Source organism: Podarcis erhardii (genome assembly GCF_964252035.2).
Source record: "Podarcis erhardii genome assembly, chromosome: 1".
NCBI classification, from domain to species: domain Eukaryota; kingdom Metazoa; phylum Chordata; class Lepidosauria; order Squamata; family Lacertidae; genus Podarcis; species Podarcis erhardii.
This window is the reverse complement of record NC_138497.1, coordinates 53,367,842-53,388,620: the sequence shown is the minus strand read 5'-3', so window position 1 is coordinate 53,388,620 and position 20,779 is coordinate 53,367,842. Positions and strand designations below refer to the sequence as shown.

The following is a 20,779-nucleotide window of genomic DNA, read 5'->3' as shown; positions in this document are numbered from 1 at the left end:
TTCCATGCTCATTGAGGTACAAGTGAGCCTTTGGTCTCTTATACAAAGAATGGGGCAAGAATATGAAAAACTGAGCAAAAGTTTTTGAACTTGTGGCTCTCTTCTGTTAAATCTAGGTGTCCAGTAATATACTGGCTCTGAAACTTCATGCACATAATCATAATAACAAACAGCACAACTGTTTTCCATGTTGCATTATACACACACACACACACACACACACACACACACACACATGTATATACACATACACACGCACACACGCCCTCCACTGTAACTAAACATTCAGAGCCCCATTTGGCTCTGCAGATTTAAGTCCCAGCTCAGACATAGGCAACAAATCACGGCTTGGCCATTGTGAAAGGGCTTTGCTCCTTCGGCTTTCTTTTTCCCTAGGATACTAGGATTTGTTTCCTTGCTCGGGCAAACCATTGGTTGCACCAGAAATGTCTTTCTCTTGCTGCTGCCGCCCCACAATAAATCTGGCTGAATCAAGACCTCCAATCAAATATTTGGGACAGATGGACTCAGATATTTATCTTGAGACTAATCTGACCTTTAAAGGCCAAAGGTTCCCCACCCCGCCAATAGGCTGTGGGCTAAGACAGCCTTCCCCAAACATGCTGGCCAGGGCTGAGAGGAGTTGCAGTCCAACACATTTGGAGGGTTGGGGAAAGCTGAACTAAGATTTGTCTGTAGTTTGCTTTTAATACCTTCCTCCCCCTTCTCCACAGCTGGGCTTGTTTAATTTGTTGGTGGTGAGGAGAGAGTAGGTGACAAGCGCCATCTTCTGGTGACTTGCTGTTTTAACACTTGGCATTCTTTGGCTAAGTTACTGGTTTGAGGCGGCATGTATGAATGGAGCTGAGCTATTGTCTTATCTTTAAATTACTAGCACTCTGAAAATTCAGTACTCTGGGTTGGATCCAGAGGCGCGAGAGCAGAATTATTTCTGGGATTGCAATGTTCTATGAACTGATGTGCGAGAGGTTGCAGAAGACAACGTGGGTTTATTAAGCTTGTGTCTGTTTCTCATTTTTACAATCTTAAATTCATTAAATTAAATTTCTGCAGCAATTTGCAATATTTTTAAAAAATCCTCATGAAAATTCTTCAGTATTTTAGTGTGCTTTTCTCCTTTTGTTCCAGACCAATGCACACATTTATGTATATGTTATTTTTACCAATATATTCCTTTTTATGTGTACTGTTTCCTATATGCATTTATGTAAACATTGTTCGGCTGGAGAACCACATAACAAAATGCAGTGTGAATTTTGAAGGTGGCTGTGTTTTGCTTCTCAGATTGTTTTAGAGTTTGAATTTCATAGATTTGGCTTCCGTGTGGACGGAATCGAATTCCTCCCCTACCTTTAAGATACAGTGATTTCTTTCTTCAATGGCAGCTGTCTTGCTGTGGCTGGGCTGCACCGGAAAATTGGAAAAACAACACTTTCCTCCAGGACGGAAACCAGACATCCTACCCTTGCTCTTGCGGCAATGACTCGACCAACTCCCTCCCAGAAACAGGCTTCTGCTCTTTGGGTACTGTTTCCAACACCACAACGGTTGAGGACTGGCCTGTTAGAAAGCAGGTGAGTGTGTCTGACAATGGACAATCTTAATCCCATTGCAGGAGGTTGTATAAGGGCAGGTGTAGCTAAGCCTCATTTTAGGGGCCTGATCTGCCAACTCAAGCAATTTTTTCCTGGCCACCCAACACCTGACCAATTTGGCAGCAGCACCAGAAAGGGGGGAAAAAGAAAGATTTTTTAAAGTAGGTGCAACACTGGAATGGGCAGAGCACGGTGCCCAGTTGAAGAGGCAGTTGCAGATTGCTGCCTCCCCTGTTGTCAGATTGATCATTTGAGTGGAGAGCATGCAATAGCCCCTCTCCCCCAACTGATCCATGCAGATCAGCTGAGGAAGGGAGGGGTGTGTGTGCCTCTGTATGTTTTCATGTGGGTGTCCAGGGTGGCCACACCCAGGTTTGGCCAGTCCAACCCCTGGCATGAGGCTTCCAGCGGATTTATCAAGGGTGAATGTGGCCCTTGGCCAAGAAAGTGTATCTATCCCTGCATGAGTTTTCCTGACCTTAAAAAAAGATGGTAGGCTGGAAGATGCCAACAAGGTACAGGCTATGTTGCTTCTTCTACTAAGATATTGCTGTTTTCTGTATGGACCTAATTTAACACAATGTCTGGGACAGAATCTAGAAATCACCCCCCCCCCCCTTTAAAGGAAAAACACCTCTTCCTGAGACACTGAAGAGTTGCCACCAATCAGAGTAGATAATATGAAGATGGGTATAAAGCCTTTTCCCATGCTCCTATCTGAACAAACCCCACCTTGCCAATAAGTGGGGAGGGGCAGTGAGGATCCTTTTGCATGGCATTAAATGCTTGGCAAGTCATTTTTCTTCTCCTTTTGTTTACCCCCAGGGCTGTAGGGAAGGTGTGCAGAATTGGCTACAGGAGAATCTTGGCATCATTCTTGGAGTCTGTGCAGGGGTTGCTGTCATTGAGGTAAGATTCCTCCCCCCGACACACACACACTGTTTAATAGAATGCCTCCTGGACGGATGGATCTTGTACTTAGAAGCAAGGGACACAAAGTGTGTGAGCTCCACACACCAACATTGCTCATCTGGTTCCATCATTACTTACAGTGCTATGCAGTTGTGGTGGCTTCTGAGTTGTAGATGCTTCACCATCTCAGAGCAGCGTAAGTGTGTGCAGAGTCTGGACTGTAATTGTCTCGTGCTGACAACTCCTTTCCCATTTCTTACCCAAAACACTTGCTGGAAGTTAACACTTTTAAGATTGCGTTGCTTTCTTTGCCTTTGTTTTCTCTCATACAGGGGTCTTGCCAAAACAGCCAGCACTGCAGTTAGATGTAAAAAATCTAGCCTTGCCTAATTAATGGAATCTGCTGTCAGGCACTGTGCTGAGGAGGGCTGCACTGAGGAGGAATGGTGGGAGCCTCCCCCTCCCCCTGCTCCTGAATCTTCCCAGGAGCAGGAGGACAGTATAGATTTGGAACAGTGGTTTGCAGAGGGACATAGTTCAGAAGGCAGAAGCTGGGAAATACTGGATGGAGAACAGCTAGGAGAAGCACTGAGAAGGAGAGAGTGAACAGATTCACAGTCTCTGGACAGCATTCCTTCACCACCACCCCAAAGTCGAGAAGAGCCCAGAAAGTGGCAGAACAGAAAGCTCAGAGGGTGAAAGCTCAGATTACAAAACGTAGAAGTGACGTAGATTAATAGGGACAGAAGGGGGTGGGCTCCTTAATTGGGAGCACCGCCATTATTAGTAGATGTGTTCTTTGTTCTCTTACTGTGATTATTAAAATTTGTAACCTGTAAGAAGACTCCTTTTCCTTTGTTCTGCTTATCTACTGCCATGGGGGAGAAAACTGATTCCCTGAAGCCTGACATCTGCTACTTATGAACTGAACCTGCAATGCTAAGAGGCTTTCTTGCCCAGTTTCACTTTATTGCAGTGCTCAGCTTAACAATAAAAGCGTGTTTTTTAATGAATAAAGAGCGGGGGGACTACCGATTATTTTTATCTTATTCATTAAATGAATAGCCTGTCTTTCCTCCTGAAAGTGGGCCGAGGCAACAAACAAAAGATAAAACAATGTCTGGTGTGGTGCAGTGATTGCAGTATTGGACTGGTCTGTAGATGGGCCAGGGTTGAAATCCCCACTCAGCCATGAAACTCCTCTGGCCAGCAGCTGCCTCTTTCAGCCAAACCTACCTCACAGGGCGGGGAAATGGGAATTAGCACAGGGATCCCTCAACCCTAGGGTGCTTGCAACCTACTGTCTCTTTGACCAGCTTCATTTTTTGCTTACTCTTTGTAGCTCCTGGGGATGATTCTCTCGATCTGCCTCTGCAAGAACATACACACTGAAGACTACACCAAAGTGCCCAAGTACTGAGACTGCTGGCCTCAAGAGCTGTCCCGGAGCTAACGGGGCATTTCCTCCCTCGTACCCAGACTGTCTTCATCACTTACCATTCCTCCTGTGGCATCCAGCATTGCTATGGATCAATTAGGCTGCACCGCGGCTATGAATTCTTTGAGGGATCAGGGGCTTGGGCAGCCCCTCCTGTCTCTTGACTGTTCTTCTACGAAGCTGGCCATTTTAAAGTCTTCCTCCGCTCGTGTGATGCCCTGCACCTTTACTGCTAGCAGCACGCTAGACAGCCTCTTCTTTGTTTTTATCCACTTCTGCCCCGTTGTGACTAAGCGTAAAATGCTCCTTTTTCTTTTGCAGCTGTCTGCTACCATTGCTTTGTGTATTAATTTCCACTAGGAAGAACTTTTGGGGGCTTTAGCTGTTGTCGGTGGCTTGGGGGTCTCTCCTAAAGAAATACATGCAGTAGAAAGGATGATCCTTTCTCTAACCTGACACCCTGGCCTTCCTTAAACTCGCTTCCTCAGATCTGTTGAATTGTGTCTCTTGAATAGTTTTGCATAGTTCTGCTATAGTTCTCCCCCCCACAAGAAACGTTCCCTTTTCACTTACTGCACCATCTTCAGTGACTTCAGTCTGATGGAGGAGTGGCCCAGGCCCAGGCTTATGATGTCACCAGCTAGTAGTTACAGGGGTGTTGACTTGGGAGATTTGATTTTTGTACAAAACAAAACAAACCTTATCTTCTCTGCCACACTCTTCCTCCTTTCTGAATCTGGTTAGCTTGGAGGCACTTTAGAGACCACACCCTATAGCATACGTGAGTCTGCGCAGGCTCACTGGAATATGTTCTTTGGTTGCCAACTTTTTTTAGAGGCGATGCGTAATAATGTGTTGTGGTAAAAGAATATCTAGGATTGATGGCTTTTTCATACCAGTGGTGGCGGGGGAGCATTTGCTCTGACCCTTAGCTTGTGTAGCGACTCCTTCCTGTTAAACTAAATCTCTGTTTGGGTGCCATCTTTAATTCAGAGACTCGTTGCAGCAGGGAGCCTCTGTCTCGGTGTTTCACTGGGAAATATGTTTTGCACCCAACAGCCATGCTAGATTCTGCTCCAGGACTGAGAGCAGGGAGGGCAATACAATCCCATGAGGGGAATCCCTTGCTTTGGGGACAGCAGAACTCCGGTAAGGCCTGTGGAAAAAAGAGGGGCAGGTGGTAGTCTCATCCAGGTTAAGTGATTGCTCCTGAGCCACACGACACTCACTGACTGTTGCATGGAAGGCTTCCATTTTAGCACTAAGATGGCACTTAATGTAAACTTTCAAATTTGGACAAAGGATTTCCTCTTTTTTTTATATATGCTGAGAGTTCTTAATCTCCTTGAATGCACAGGCCAGCAGGGCGCATCCTAGCACAACACAGGAAGACTTGTGGAGGGGAGAGTCTACAAGAAGGCATGAACGATTGCCCTGTGTGGAGATTTTTTAACAGGCTTGAGGTGGTCTAAAGTACAAGTCCCAAACCTGAGAAGAGCCTCGCATATCTCCATGCACCCCAGAAAACATTTGCTCCTAGTTCTTAAATAATGACTGGTGGTGACAAATCCAAGAAAAAGCTATTAATAATTTGTTTTGTTTTGAGGGTAGAGTTGAGTGCAGGAAGAGCACCATCAAGGAATCTGCCTGCCCCATGTTGAGTCTCTTCCTCATTTAAAAGCAAACAAAGCTTGCAAAAGGGATTTCCCTGGGAGTGATTGTTTTTGCTCTTCTCACCTCCAGCCTGGTCTTTCCTTTCCTTTTTTCCTTTTTTTTTTTGGAATTGATTGTAAAGCTAGGTTTTATATTCACCTCTTGTGCTTCGATTGATAAGCCGCTTCGATTGATAAGCTGTTTATGCTATGGTTCTTCTCTCGGATTCAGCGCCGAGCGGAAGGAAAGCTGAGCCCCTTCTGGATTTCTCCTTTTGTTTTTAGAAACCTCTTCCAAATGGAAGAAATGCATGTACAGATTTAAACAAGTAATGGGTGGGTATTTCAGTAATAAAAAGATTTGCTTAAAAAAAAAGTGTCTTGTCTTTGTGTAAAATACTATTGAAGTGGCCTTAAATATGTTTAGGGTGCTAAGAGAAGAACGGGGATCTGTATTGTAGAATAGCGAGTGTCAACATTGCTTATGCTGATTAGTTTTAATTTCACTAACAGAACTCGTGAGTGTGTGTGTGTAGTTCATATACAGTGGTACCTCAGGTTACATGCGCTTCAGGTTACAGACTCCGCTAACCCAGAAATAGTGCTTCAGGTTAAGAACTTTGCTTCAGGATGAGAATAGAAATCGTGCTCTGGCGGCACAGTGGCAGCAGGAGGCCCCATTAGCTAAAGTGGTGCTTCAGGTTAAGAACAGTTTTAGGTTAAGAACGGACCTCCAGAACAAATTAAGTACTTAACCCGAGGTACCACTGTGTTAAGTAAATTTTTGAACAACGGGCTTGATAGGAATTGCAGAACGCTAATAATTCAAACGGCACAAGACATAGGATTGCATTTGATAATGGTGGAAATGCTTGTTACCAAAATCCTTGGATAATAAGCATGAGCAGTCTGGTCACCTTACTCCTACGTAACTGTCAACCAGTAATCTTTAGCATGTGTTTAATAATACCATTTCCTATCCACTAGGGGGTGCTGGTGCTGTATGAAAATATAGTAATGTATAAGACAGCAGCCCTTCCTCAATTGTCTTGTTCTTGGCATGGAATTTGTTCACTTGGATGCATGTTAACTTGTGTTTAGTTTAGACTATCCTAGTTTAGACTATCAATTGGTGTACTTTCTCTGCCTTTTCCTAAGAATTGCTGGTGTTCTTTACACACTCCCCACTGAATTCTTAAGTGCCGCGGGCACTTACTTAGTAAATAAGCCTTTCTAGGAGTTAAAGAGTCCAGAAATGGGATATTTCCTGCTCCTCAGGTACCGCTTCTGTACTGTAATTGTTCTTGGGGAGCAGAGGAGGGCGCTAGACCTTACAGCTAATACCTGAACAGTGTCAGTTTAGACAAAGAGGGTAAACACCCAAACTGAATATGGAAAAGTGCAAGATTTTAATGGTGCATAACGGTGCGCGACAAAGGAGTTGAGATGTCCTCTTAAGTAAACCCAATTTTGTGTGTGACTAGATGACGCTGTTTGAAAGTTGTAGTCTGTGATTAGCTAATGCTATAGATCCATGTTAGGACAAACATGGACGATTAAGGGCTTATGCATGTCCTCTTTCTCCTCCTTTTTTTAATTACTAGGAGGGGGCATAGCAATAGGCAAAAATAGTTGAGAACCTCATTCCCTCCGCACTTCTCCACTCCTTTCTCCTACAGCAAGTTTGCTCTTGAGGGGTTTAAAAAAAAATAAAAAATTGGAGAACTGACATTCACATTTTAGTGTAGTTTGCTTCTTAAGGACATGACAACAAAGAATTCTAAAGTTGCTTCCACAGTGGCTATTACTTTGGAAATCACCATTCATCGTTCTCTCACCTTTTGAAGTCTCTGTCCAAATCTCCATAAAATTCTGTGTTGTCTTTCTTCTCTCTCTTTCCACCCCTAGGACCTTATTGCTGGTTACTTTCTCCCCTGTTTAAATGCAATTGCAATACCAGCCTGTGTAGTGTGGAGGGCAAAACACTATGGAGGGCTACTGTGTCTTTTAGAACCTTCCTGTTTGTCATTACTAATCCTGTGTGTGCTTTTATTTAGCAAAGGTAGGTCATTACTAAAGAAATGCCCCCTAATAACTCATTTCCTATTGCAGGCTTTAATTAACAGTCAACTCATTAACTTTTCTTTGTTTGTTGTGAAACTGTTACTTTGCGATTGAAAAAGGTTGAGAGGAAACAGGAAAGCGTGGGCCATCAGCAATTTGGGGGGGCAGACGTTGTAAGGGGTAAATCTAAAAAAGAAGTGTAATATATTGTCAAACATGCAGCCTTGATCCTCAGTGAAGACAAATAAGCCCTGACTGCACTCAACAGTTTCCTATCTATGATCTGAGATGGGCTGAAGTGCATTTGACAAATGTTCTGCGCATAAAGCACACACAAATCCCAGGGTGGTGGTCTCGTTTGAACACAGAGCAGATAACGTTCTCATTCCTCAGGACGGATGCATTCCCTCACATTTTGAAATCGGCATGATAAATGGTTCTTTAATGGCCTGAGTCATTATGGAAGCGCATTGTGATTTCAGATTCCTGATTTATTTCAGAGCAAGCCTAATCGTGTAGAATAAATGCATCCAGATGATTGAGTGGGTTCAGCCTTGGTCACAGTGTCTACAGATGACATAATATCCCATTATGGCTCCAGAGTCAGGAGGAGGAGGAGGGCTGTGTTGCGCATGCCATAAAATTCAGGGTGGTTTGAAGAAAAAGCAGGAGACTTTTTTCCCTAGGAGTTTTGGTACGATCATTTTAAAAACAAAAGGTGTTTATGGCCTTGGCTCCACTGGCCTCAGTGTGACTATATTGGCCATGGCCTTGTTCTGTAATGTAGTGTCTCCAGCCAAAGTGGGTTGTTGAATTTCAGCCTGGGTGGGATCATCTCTCCAGAAACCTTTTCTCTCTTCCCTCTCCTCTGCATTTACTAAAGTCTGGATGTAAATGGGCTAAAGTTGCCTTGCTTTGTGCCTGCAATCGTTTTAGCATGAAGGTCAAGTACGGTCTTTATAAAGAGCAAGGACTATCAGCTATCCTGCGCAGAAGCCACAGCCTATTCCCCCAGAAGGTCTGGCCAACATCTTCTAGCTTAGTGTGAGCCAAAGTTCCCATGTGATGGTTTGGCAGTTGTGGATGAGCTTTCTGGTCTTGCAAGGGTGGTGTGTGTGCTCGTTTGCATCTTTCAACAAACAGTACATGATTGCTTTTTTAAAAAAGGTGGGGAAGGCATGCAACTCCCAGGGAAATGTAGGAAAAGTTAAAAAGGAAAGCTGTCTTAGTCAGACAGCTGGTGTATCTAACTCAGTATTGTCTCTTGACACCCTAAAATATAAAACAAAAGCACAATTAATAAAAGAAGAGGCAATTAAAAATACACAGGTAAAACAAACAAATGAAAACCAACATCAGGTACCTGACAGTGAAGTATTTATCACAGCGAGTCAATAGTCTGCCTAAACAAGAAGGCTTTCATTTGTTTTGAAATTATAAAGACCCAACTTCATTCCATATTTTCAACTTAAAACTAAGGAAGGAGCAACCATGTCTCTTCACGGATGTTGCCGAACTCCAACTCCCATCAGCCCTAACTACTAGCCTTGGTAGCTGGGGCTGATGGGACTTGCAGTTCCCCTAAACTAGGCTGAGCCTATGTGTTTAATGTGCAGGATTACACTCTTATCCGCACTGATTTTCATCCAGATTCTGACAAATGGGTGTTTGCTTAGGGGGCAGAGAGCCAATAACCACAGAGTCTGTATGGCTATATATCAGCAGGAAATAAGTGTTTCCAATTTCCCAGCTCTTTAAAAATATTCCCCTAAGCAACGTATGCCTCAGTTTTAGGAGTTGCGCTTTGAACAATTAATTTGTTAGCCAGACACTTGGATGGTTAACAAGGAGTGACTATTCAAAAGTAAATCTAACTTGTCTCCTCATACCCTTGTAACATTCAGTAAATGTGTGTCCCTATTTTCTAGGGACAGTCCCAGATTTACAATAGCCATCCCAGTTTCTAATTTGATCCTGAAATTTCCCGCTTTCCCTTAGGACGTCCCCATTTTCATTGGAGAAATGTTGGAGGGTATGGTGGGACGTCCCTATTTTCATCAGAGAAATGTTGGAGGTACGTCTTTGCTAGCCACCTCAGAAAACAGGCCTCAGGATGCATGGTAATAGCAGTAAGCCTTCCATTGTTGTAGAGGACATGACATTGCCAGATACTCCCAGAAGCTGTGCCAGTGATATTCAGAAGGAAAGGTTTCTGAATGGACACAATCACTAAATAGAACCATCATGTTTAGAGGCAGTATACTCTGGACAGCAAGAAGTGCACCAGGTGACTTTGGGCCAATCACAGACTCTCAGCTTAATTCACCTCACAAGATTGTTGTGAAGATAAATAGGGAGGTGAGAGGATGTTGTATGCTGCCTTGAGCTCCTTGGATGAATTAAATACGTACATGCAATTTAATTCTAGAAACTTGAAGAGGCGTCTTGCCTTCATGGAGGTATCTGGCTAGATCTGCATTGGTTCCCAGCATGTTTCTGAGCACAATTCAAAGTGTTGGTGCTGACCTTGAAAGCCCTAAACAACCTCGGCCCAGTATAACTGAAGGAGCGTCTCCACCCCCATCGTTCTGCCGGGACACTGAGGTCCTCCTCCGAGGGCCTTCTGGTGGTTCCCTCACTGTGAAAAGTGAAGGTACCGGGAACCCGATAGAGGGCCTTCTCAGTAGTGGTGCCCTTCAGATGTCAAAGAAATAAACAACTATCTGGCTTTTAGAAGACATCTGAAGGCAGCCCTGTTTAGGGAAGTTTTTAATGTTTTATGTTTTATCATGTTTTTAATAGTCTGTTGGGAGCTGCCCAGAGTGGCTGGGGAAACCCAGCCAGATGGGTGGGGTATAAATAATAAATTATTATTATATAGCCATCACTGGAAGAGGTATACTGGGTTAAGTGAACTCTTGGTGTAATCTAGCCCACGGCTCTTCCTATTTTCTAACATACATTATTGTAGTGGTACGAAGCCCTCTGAGTGAAGAGGCTTAGGTTACCACAGTGTTTGACATTAGTTCAGTTCACATGCCATGCTAAGTCAAACCATGGCTTAGCATGAATGATTAAATTTGTGGGCACACAAAGAGGAGATTTTGGCCACTTTGCTTCTCCCGGGTCATTTTGCTGCCAAGTTTCACTGAGCTAAACCATGATTTGGCTTAGCATGTTTAGATACAGGCGTGTGGTCTAGCTCTCTCCAGATAAGCCACAAGTTGTAACCAACAGTTGTCCTATGGTTTACAGCTTAAGGTTTGTCTGGAAGAGCTAAACCACGAGCCCAGGTTTGGATGACTCCCTGAGCCAAACCATGGTTTAGTTCAGCAAAGCACAGCAGCAAAAAGAGCAGGGTGGGGCCAAGCGGCTGCCATCTTGGAATGGCAGGTTTGTTCATTGGTGCTAAGCCATGGTTTATCTTAGCATTGTGTGTGAACAATGGAGAATTGCCCCCTATTTAAGGATTAGGATGGAAATGAATCAAAATATTTCCTGTCCAGACCACACTGGAGACCAGATGCACTTAATTCTGTGAACCACCCTGAGACCTTTGGGTATAGGGCGGTATATAAATTCAATAAATTATAAATAATAATAAAATAATTAATTTGTGCCTGGAATTTTGTGTGTGTGTGTGTTTCTACCGCTCTTGTGTAAAATGTCTCGTGGCATTTTATTGTTGTCCATTTCCATCAAAAGGGGAAAGTTTGACAATTAAGTCTTTGGGTAGTCAGTGTTTTCTTGAAGTTTAAGACTTCCGGAAGCCCCAGAAAGAAGATGACATTTCCAAAACTCTTTCAGGAAGTTGCTTTGAGAGAAGAGAGGCCCAGCTCTGGACATTGTCCATTCTATCCTGATTGCTCAGGTTCTCGGATTGTGCTGCACTGCTTCTTTTTCCATTCCAGAGTGCTTTCAGAGACTTATTTGGGTGGCATGGGAGGTGGGGCATTTCCTTGCTGCTCATCAAGAGGCAACCTAATCTCCATCTGGAACTCCAGCCAGCTTCTATGGTCCTTGAGTTCCCCATGTCATCACATCCTCTTACTCAAAGGTTTATGAACTTAATGGCTCTTCTTGAATTCATCCTTGCTGCCCAAAGAGCCAGCTGCTCACCAGCTCTAACCCAAACAACATGAGGCCATAGGATATATCCTGACACCTGATCCTTGGCTTTTAAATGGGAAGCTGCCAAGCAGCTTTTGTTAAGATGTCTTGGTAGAGGTTGGGTGGGAGAGAGAAGAAAGATGTGCTGTGGAGATGGGCAAATCTACCCATTTCAGTTTCTCATTTTTCCAATCTTAAATTGAGTTCTGCTATTCTTAATACTCTTGCAGGGGTATATGGGGAAAGGCACCAACCCACATATTTTAAACAAATTGGGATTCAGTCTGTTTTCTTCACTGTCCTGCAACACACCATCCCCAATAGAGAGAGAAACAGGGCTGTTCCACTGCATGATGCTGAAAACTGAACCTGTTGAACTTCAGCTTCCGAAGGTGTAAAGGGCAATGCAGCCCGACCAGAAATAAAACAATTTTACAACAGCATCTCAAGTGCTGAAGTGTATGATGTTTTCTGTGTTTTGAGACAGCTTTAAAATTCTTTTGTTGTCACTTTTTGGTTATGTCATCTACTTAAAGGAGCAAGTTTCACTTACACAGAAAAGCATGTTTTTAAAATGAAAAGCCACACTGGAGGAAGGAATTTAGAGCAACAAAATGAAATGCACAAAGGGGTTAAGCACTCCTTCTTTCCCCCACTACTTCCCTGCTCTAAATTCTGCTCCCAAACATCTACAGTGGATTTTAAAATGAGAAACAACAAAGAGTTAGGGCTCACTTAGAGCATTTACAGACTGCCAGTACTTTGTGGGAGGGTTTCAGTGCATCATAGGAAATTTAAGTCCGGCAATTAAAGTGAATTAAAGCATCTGCCACCTTAGCACAACGCATCCACATTTAGAAAGAAATGGTTAGGAAAGTGACAACATGAAAATGCGTTGAAAAATGTGGAATGAACAAATGGTTAAGCAGAAGTCATATAACCGTCCCACAAACAAATCAGAACAGTTGCTCAATAAAGACCAGGGGCAATCTAACCTCTGCATAAACTTTGTGCAAGCAGATCACGATAAATAAGTCGCCTGCAGGAACCGTTATTCATATCAGTGTGTGGCATGCATTTATCCCCTGGGTTTCAGTTCTAAAATGTGACTTCTTAGTTCCGTTTCTTCTCCCAGAGGATCAAGATGACTCTTTGTATAGTTAACAGTGAGAAACGGAGCTTCAGGAATTTACTCGCTTCAGAGAACTTCAGATAATGAGAACTGCTTGAGGAACAGGAGTGTGTGCCAAATCCCATTTCTTCCTCCCAACTTAGTTCCATCTCCAATGCAACATTAACACCACAGAACGTTTTTTTAAAAAAATGTTTCCCAGGCACAGAATTACTAAATTATTTCAGCTCAGGCACAGCCAAACCAGTGCTGATTATTATTATTAGTCTGTGTTGGGAAAACTCCAAATACAGCCCTTTACTACAGATTTTTCCTTTAAATTTCACTCACAGGCTAAAGAATGGGGATTTTCTAGTTGTCCACACCCAGTGGGTTCTGGTCTGGCTACTCTCACTATAATCCCTTCCTCTGACTTTCAGCTCAAGCTAAAAGCAGAATTATGGGGGATAGGTGTAATTCTATTCATAAGGGTGCTATCAAGTGCTGCAAACAATTATTTGAGATACAAATCACAGCTCTGTAGAACAGAAAGAAACTGAATCGCATGTTCTGGTTCTTTCAAGACTCTTCTGAAAGCTGTTGCAAAACACCTTCAGCCAGAGGGAAGGTTTTCAGAGTGAGTGTTGGTTCTACTGATGTGCTTAGGAATCACATCTCTCCAACTATTATTCAGACCCAGCTGAAAACAAGAGATCCTCAGTGGAACTGCATATGTGAAACTTAACAGCTGGAAGCACAGAGGATTTGAAGTCAGAATTTAATGCTCCAGAACAGGAGTAGGGAGCCTTGCTGGACTACAACTCCCAACAGCCCCAACTATTGACCATGCTGGATGAACTTGATGGGAGTCGGAGTCCAACAACATCCTGTGGGTGCTCCACCCCTGCTCTGGAAATTGTTTAGGCAATGAACAGCGACTCTGGAAAAACAAGGGAAGCAAAGGGATGGCAAGGAAGAGCAGTGTTCAGGGCTGAACCAAGACATTTTGCTGCCTGAGGTATCAAATAGTTCACCCGCCCATATAAATAATGTTGCAGCAGCAACGACAGCCTGTTTGCTGGCCTTCCCTAATCTATTGGTTTTTCTGTAACAGACTAACATGGCCACACCACTGGAAATTACAAAATACAAATATACTGTGACTGGAAGCTGGGAAAGGAAGCAAAGCATCAAGGCATATTTTGGAGGAGCACCTGCTACCCCTTAGAGCCATTCCTCTAAGGCAACCAAGCTGGATGGAAAGCAAAGAGAAGGATGCTGGCAAGAATGCAACATCCAGCAGGCAGACGGACTCCTGGCAACAACAACAGCGATAGTGAGGTTATATCCTGGAGAGACTCCCTAATATGCTCTGGTAGGAACCCACATGCATCCTGGGGAAGGAAACAGCAGCTGAAGAAAGCCCAGAGAACAGACAAAACAGGAAAGGGAGAAAAGCTGAAGACCACAGCAAGCGAGGGGGGGGCCTTCAGTCATCAGCATCATTACCTCCAGCCTCTGATCCTTCCTTCTCCCCTTCCTGTTTGTCTGTTGCGCATCTCAGCTTTTGCCAGTAGGTGTCCCCAATCTCTTGACACAAAGGCTCCACTCCCTACAGCGCTTTCATTTCTTGAGGGGACCATGAGCAAAACATAACATGCGAATGTGCAGATTTCAGAGCGAGATCAGATACTATGTAGTGTTAAGCTGGAGATGCCTTTATTTTTCTTTAAAGGAAGAGGAGAAGAAGTAACTGCAGCAGTTCCATATGTTAAAACCGACTTCCAGTGCTAATAATAGCTTTGCACTTATCACCTGTTTGTGTAACGCAATGTCCTCTTAGCAGGATCTATATGCTGTAAGACAATGCAACCAACAACCTGAGAAAATGGGGTTCTCTGGAGATCCTTGAGTGTAGGCTTTTTCTTTTAAAAATTGCCAGTATGCGGCCCTGATCCAGACCTGTACCCTCGTGTGGGCATACACTGGTTCTCTCAGCCTGAAGCAAGATGAGTGCTGCACCCCATAGTCGCCGTTGACTGAAATTAACCATCCAGGGGTTATTTACCTCAATGGGCTCTCCCACTGAGTGATGGGCCTTGGCAGGTGCATAACAAGAACAACCCTGCCTGCTGCTCCTAAGCCTTTTACAGAAATTAAGTAGCTAAAACTTGGCATAAAGTTCAACTCAAAGGGAAAAGCTTCACCCACTTAATTTGTGGTGTTTGAAACTCAGGAGCACAGGCTGATAAAAAAAAGTGGCGACCCTAACAGTGGGAGAGGAGGCAAGGAAGGAGTTATGAACTGAGTTGCTAATTTCTAGTGCTTACTAGTTCCTACATTTCCCTGTTGGATGGGAAAGATTTAGCAAGTTGCCACGGAGCTTGAAAATGCTGACATCCGTCTGAAACAAGGGTGGCTTCCAAGGACAGGAAGAATCACAGGTCAGTAACTCTGTAAAGCTGTCCTATGACCTTTGGAGATACCGAGCATCAGCAGATTATTTGTTTTTCTGGCTGGTTATGAGTTCCTCTCGCCTTAACTCCACCTCATCTGCTCTGCTGAGAGAGCATCTCCTTCTGGCTCCTCCTCTCCCTGAACTATTTCTCTCCCAGTGCTCCTTGTAGAAGAACACTGTAACTTTTAAGAAAGGTTCTTGAGTTTGCTTCACCTACGCTTTCCTTCCTTTCTTCCTATCCCTTTCCCCCTTTGTGTCATGTCCTTTAGATGATGAGCCTGAGATCAAATCAGGGGCAGCCTTGGTATCTACCTACCTACTTATCTATCTATCTGTTATGTAGTGAAGTTTCACCCTGGGCCAGCAGGGGGATACTGTATATAGTTTTCACTCAGGTCTGTAGATAGTTTTCACTCAGGTCCACGTCAGTTATTTTAGGCGGGAACTCTGGGCTGTTGTTGCTACAATGTTGACAGCCGGCTGCCTATAAAAGCAGGCCGGCTGAGCTGTTTGCAGTCAGTTCTATTCCAGCTTACGAAATAAAGAGCTACTTGGAGAAATCGCTGTGTCGTCTGCTATGTCAACCCACAACTTAACACTATCTATCTATATCTATCTATCTATCTATCTATCTATCTATCTATCTATCATCTATCTATCTATCTATCTATCTATCTATCATCTATATCTATCTATTATCTATCTATCTATCTATCTATCATCTACCTACCTACCTACCTACCTACCTACCAACCACTCCAGGAGCCTTTTCAGTTGCTACACTTTAAAATAAATAAATCCAAAAATATTGCTGTTTTGGCTTGCATGGTGGGTGAAGATTCCTGTCCTGTTTCCTGATCTGTATTACTCTCTTCCTTGTGCTTTCTGTCACATCCCTCCCTATGTCTGGAGTGGTTTCCTCCTTTGTATGTCCACAAATTAAAGATTTTAAAATAGACATTTGATTCCGTTCTGGAGCAGGAAACGGGTGGCTGGTGGTCATGGTGTGTATTTGCCAATTTGACTCTTTCCAGGTTTCTTAGCTATGCAGCTGCCGAACCACCTTGGCCTTTTGGATCCTATTCAACTCTGTACATAACAAAAGGCCAAGGTGGTTCGGCAGCTGCATAGGCAGCAGTCTGATTGGTCCTAGAACAATGCATGTATGATTGGTCCGCAGGAGCCACCTAATCCAGCTCCAGGTGGAAGTGAATCCGCAACCTGATTGGCCTACAGGAGAATCCCAGAATTAGCCAATCACGTGCGGCCCATTGTGTAAATAATGTATATAAAGAAGATATTTTGGGGGAACTTTCATTCCTCACTACTATGAGCTGAATAAAGAGCATGAAATCCACACTCAACTCCGAGTATATTTCACCTTTCTTCCCAATTTTGCAGATCAAGAGGAAGCAGGCATCCCTATGAAGTTCCTGGGCAGATCTCTGCTTATCTCTGTAGCTTCTCAGTGAGGAAGAAGGCTGACTGCTTCTTCTGTTCACCAAAGGCCAATGCCACAGTCGCCATGGCAAGCATGGCAAGTGAGATTTTTGAAGACTGGATATTATGGGGAATTCAGCTGCTGCTGCTGTTTTAGACCTGGTTTGTGGTAATTTTCCTGACTCTGAATACAGTAACATCAGCCCTAGTGTTCACTACTGGCTGTCAATAGACCTTTGATGAAATGGACAGGGGAGTTGCCTTTGGGGTGCCTGGAAATGGCATTGGCAATGCCTTGCTGCATTGCTTGCCCTGCTTTTCCTTGTTCTGCCACCCACATTGAGATCTGCTACACAATCCATGCCACCATGGAATTTTGCTTTTAAATAAATACATCTCCCTTCATGTTTACACTAAATTGTGAGCGTACCAACATATTTTAAATCTGTTTTGCAGCAATGTACAACTATTCCTCTTTTTGTTTCAGAAAGAAAGAAGGGCTAATTTCAATAATGCTGGTGCCCAGAATGAGTGCAGGAAACAATTTAATAATAATAATAATAATAATAATAATTCATTTATACCCTGCCTTTTCCCCTGATGGGACTTAAAGAGCCATGTTTGACAAAGTTCTTCCCCTTTCAGAGTGGTTTAAAATAGCTCTTGCTTTTGCAGTCTACCAAATTTTTTTTAAATAGTCATTTCCTGAACTATTTCCCAGAAAGAACTTTTTCAGGAAATAACTAATTAAAGGGCCAGTCTCTGGGACAAGCAGACGATGGAGAAGCCTTTGCTGATTGAAGGCAGCAATCCTCAATGCACTTTATAAAATACTTCTCTTCACATTGCTCTAATTGTGTGGATGTGATTTAACTTCTGCATATTTTGAATGAAGATAGTAGGAGCAAGTGGGACAGCGGGCAGCGTTGGAGCAGAGATGGATGGGAAGGAGGCTGGTGTTGAATTTTCGTTAAGCTCATTATCAGTGAGGCGGGAGTGAGGCACGAGCACAAAACTGATGAGAACCAGCCAAAGGGAAAGCTAACAGCTGAATGTTAAAGTGAAAAACAACTCCATATAAGGTACAAAGAGGGCTCTCATATGAAATGGATTGAGCAAGCTGCGTTTCAAGGACTGTGGTTGGATGAGAGATGGTAGGGCAATGGAGTGACTGAAGGTGGTTTAACAGGTGATAAAACAACCAAGGTGATGTCTGTTTTGCTTCTATAGAATGTGTCCTAATGGAAAGCTCTTGCTTTCTGACTTTGTCCAGTAATGCATTTATGTAAAATTATTATTATTATTATTATTATTATTATTATTATTATTATTACTCTGGTACCTCTCAGATGGGCGCCATTGCCATTATAAGAGAACAAGGGAGGCGTTCATGGTGAGTTCCAGCACTTCTTTTTCTAGAAAAATAGCAACAACAACAACAACATATTACTTATAACCTGCCCATCTAACTGGGTTTTCCCAGCCACTCTGAGTGGCTTCCAACATATTTAAGAACACAGAAAAAAACAGACATTAAAAACTTCCCAATACAGGGAGGCCTTCAGACGCCTTCAGAAAGCTGTGTGGTTGTTTATCTGTTTGACATACGATGGGAGGGGAGGCTCCACAGAGCATGCACCACTACAGAGAAATGCTGACCAATTGAAAAATTGGTATGAGCCTCTGTACTTGAACCCCAAAGGGATTTTTTTTCTCCCCCAAGGGAGAGATTAATTCTTCTGCCCTTGCTTTGGTCCTGATTGCCTCCCCTTCTGCTGAAGCTGCTATTTGCATTAGGCAGGAAGCCACTTGGCAATGCAGCTTCAAGGGGGGCTTTTTGTCAGGGCTATGGTAAAGGAAGAAGGGGTTAACCCAGCTCCTGACATTATCTCCCTTGACTGTTATTTTCAGTACATTTAAAATGTCCCTGGTAATTGCATCTAGTTTGGCCTAAACCCTGTGGAGCAGCATGGGATTTATTTCAGTACAAACTTACTTAGAAACCAGCCCCTAGGGTTGGGCATTGCAGGATTGTTATGGGCCACATGAAAGCACAGCTTAGAGCCATGTTTTTAATTGCATTTCCACCTAGTTGCATAAAAAGAAATGCCTCAGCCAAGCTGAGGGGACTGTTGCCTTTGAGCAGAGATGGGGAACCTGTGGCCCTATGTACTACAACCTCTACAATCCTTGACCATATGCCACACTTGCTTGGGCTGATGGGAACTGGAGTTCAACGACATCTGGAGGACCACAGATCCCTCATCCTTGCTTTAGAAAACCATACTAAAATGTCATTTATAATGCTGATTAGCCCTGATGCCCTTTCCATTTGGTCCAGCTGCATTGAAATGAACTGGGTTTTCACATCACTGTGTTGCCATGCAACTTCAGCGTAGTACAGTTTGGCCTGTCTATGCCACTGTTTTCCTTGCAGAGCTTCTACAGCTTGTCATCACTTCAAGGAGCGAAGCTTTTCTTGCCATCTCATCTCATGGGCAAACCTTACATGTTGAATTTCTGCTTGCCACACAGCTGTTAAAAGTAGAAGCCCCGCTGCTGCTGAGTGCTATTCCAACTGGCAGATGATGGCAGTTCAGACTTGGCTGTCTTTGCTCCCTGTTCATTGGTTTGGATTCCCCCGCCCCCTTCCCTGGAGCTGCTTTTGATTCTTCTCCCTAGACTGTGCAGGTTTCCTCTAGCAACAACTTTCCCCCTCTTGTACAGTTTAGGCTTTGCTTCTCATTTAACCGAAATGGTGGGTTCATTATCGTCCCAGTTTGCTACTCCCCACCCACCGAGGTCTCTTTACAACTGGCCTAATGTTACATGTCAAAAGTTCTCCTTTCCCAGGTGTGCAGAGTGGGAATAATAACTGCACACAAGCAGCATGAAATGAAGCCTTTGTTCAAACCTGGCAAGCAGGCTGGTTTACCAGATTTGCTGACAGAGAAGCAGGTGAGTGGCTCCAAACAAAAGCAAAAGAGCAGCCCAGCAAAGACAGCGAGGCAAGTACAGTGGTACCTCGGTTTTCTAACAGCTTAGTTCTCGAATTGTCTGGAACGGATTAATCCGTTTTACATTACTTTCTATGGGAAAGCACTCCTTGGTTTTGGAACGCTTAGGTTTGGGAACAGACTTCCGAAATGGATTAAGTTTGAGAACCACTGTACCACCGTACAGAAAATGGAAAGGGAGGAACCGATCCAACCAGAACTTTCACACTCACAGTGATACGAACCTAAGAAGAGCCTGCTGGATCAGGCCAATTGCTTTTCTAGTCAAGCATCCTGCTCTCACAGTGGCAAGCCAGATGCCTGTGAAAAACCCACAAGCAGGATTCCTGCAATTGGTACAGTCGTACCTTAGTTGACGAATGCCTTGCAACTTGAACATTTTGGCTCCCGAATGCCGCAAACCCAGCAGTGAGTGTTCCTGTTTGCGAATGTTCTTTGGAACCTGAGCGTCTGACACGGCTTCTGAGGCTTCCAATTGGCTGTAGGATCTTCCTGCAGCCAATCAGAAGCCGCACCTTGGTTTCAAAATGTTTTGGAAGTCAAACGGACTTCTGGAATGGATTTTGTTCAACTTCCAAGGTACCACTGTATTGAGAAGCATTGCTGTCTCCAACTGTGGAGGCAGAGGATAACCATAATGGCTATTGGCCATTGATAGCCCTCTCCCCTTCACCTTGCCAACAAAGGTCCGTATATAAAAGCTATGGTTTTCCCAGTAGTGATGTATGGAAGTGAGAACTGGACCATAAAGAAGGCTGATCGCCGAAAAAGTGATGCTTTTGAATTATGGTGCTGGAGGAGACTCTTGAGAGTCCCATGGACTGCAAGAAGATCAAATCTCTCCATTCTGAAGGAAATCAGCCCTGAGCGCTCACTGGAAGGACAGATCGTGAAGCTGAGGCTCCAATACTTTGGCCACCTCATGAGAAGAGAAGACTCCCTGGAAAAGACCCTGATGTTG

The 20,779-nt window shown here is 43.8% G+C and overlaps 1 protein-coding gene across 2 annotated transcripts in view; it reads left to right on the top strand.

Annotated features, from left to right (window-relative positions):
- Positions 1 to 5,994, top strand: part of CD82 (CD82 molecule) — a 63,680-nt gene extending 57,686 nt beyond the window's left edge. For both annotated transcript variants that reach the window (XM_081836234.1, XM_081836235.1), the window contains exons 7-9: positions 1,407 to 1,595; positions 2,442 to 2,525; positions 3,871 to 5,994. In XM_081836234.1, coding sequence (XP_081692360.1) covers positions 1,407 to 1,595; positions 2,442 to 2,525; positions 3,871 to 3,948 — 351 coding nt within the window. In that variant the 3' untranslated portion in view covers positions 3,949 to 5,994. The remainder of the gene's footprint in view (positions 1 to 1,406; positions 1,596 to 2,441; positions 2,526 to 3,870) is intronic.
- The last annotated feature ends 14,785 nt before the right edge of the window (positions 5,995 to 20,779 follow it).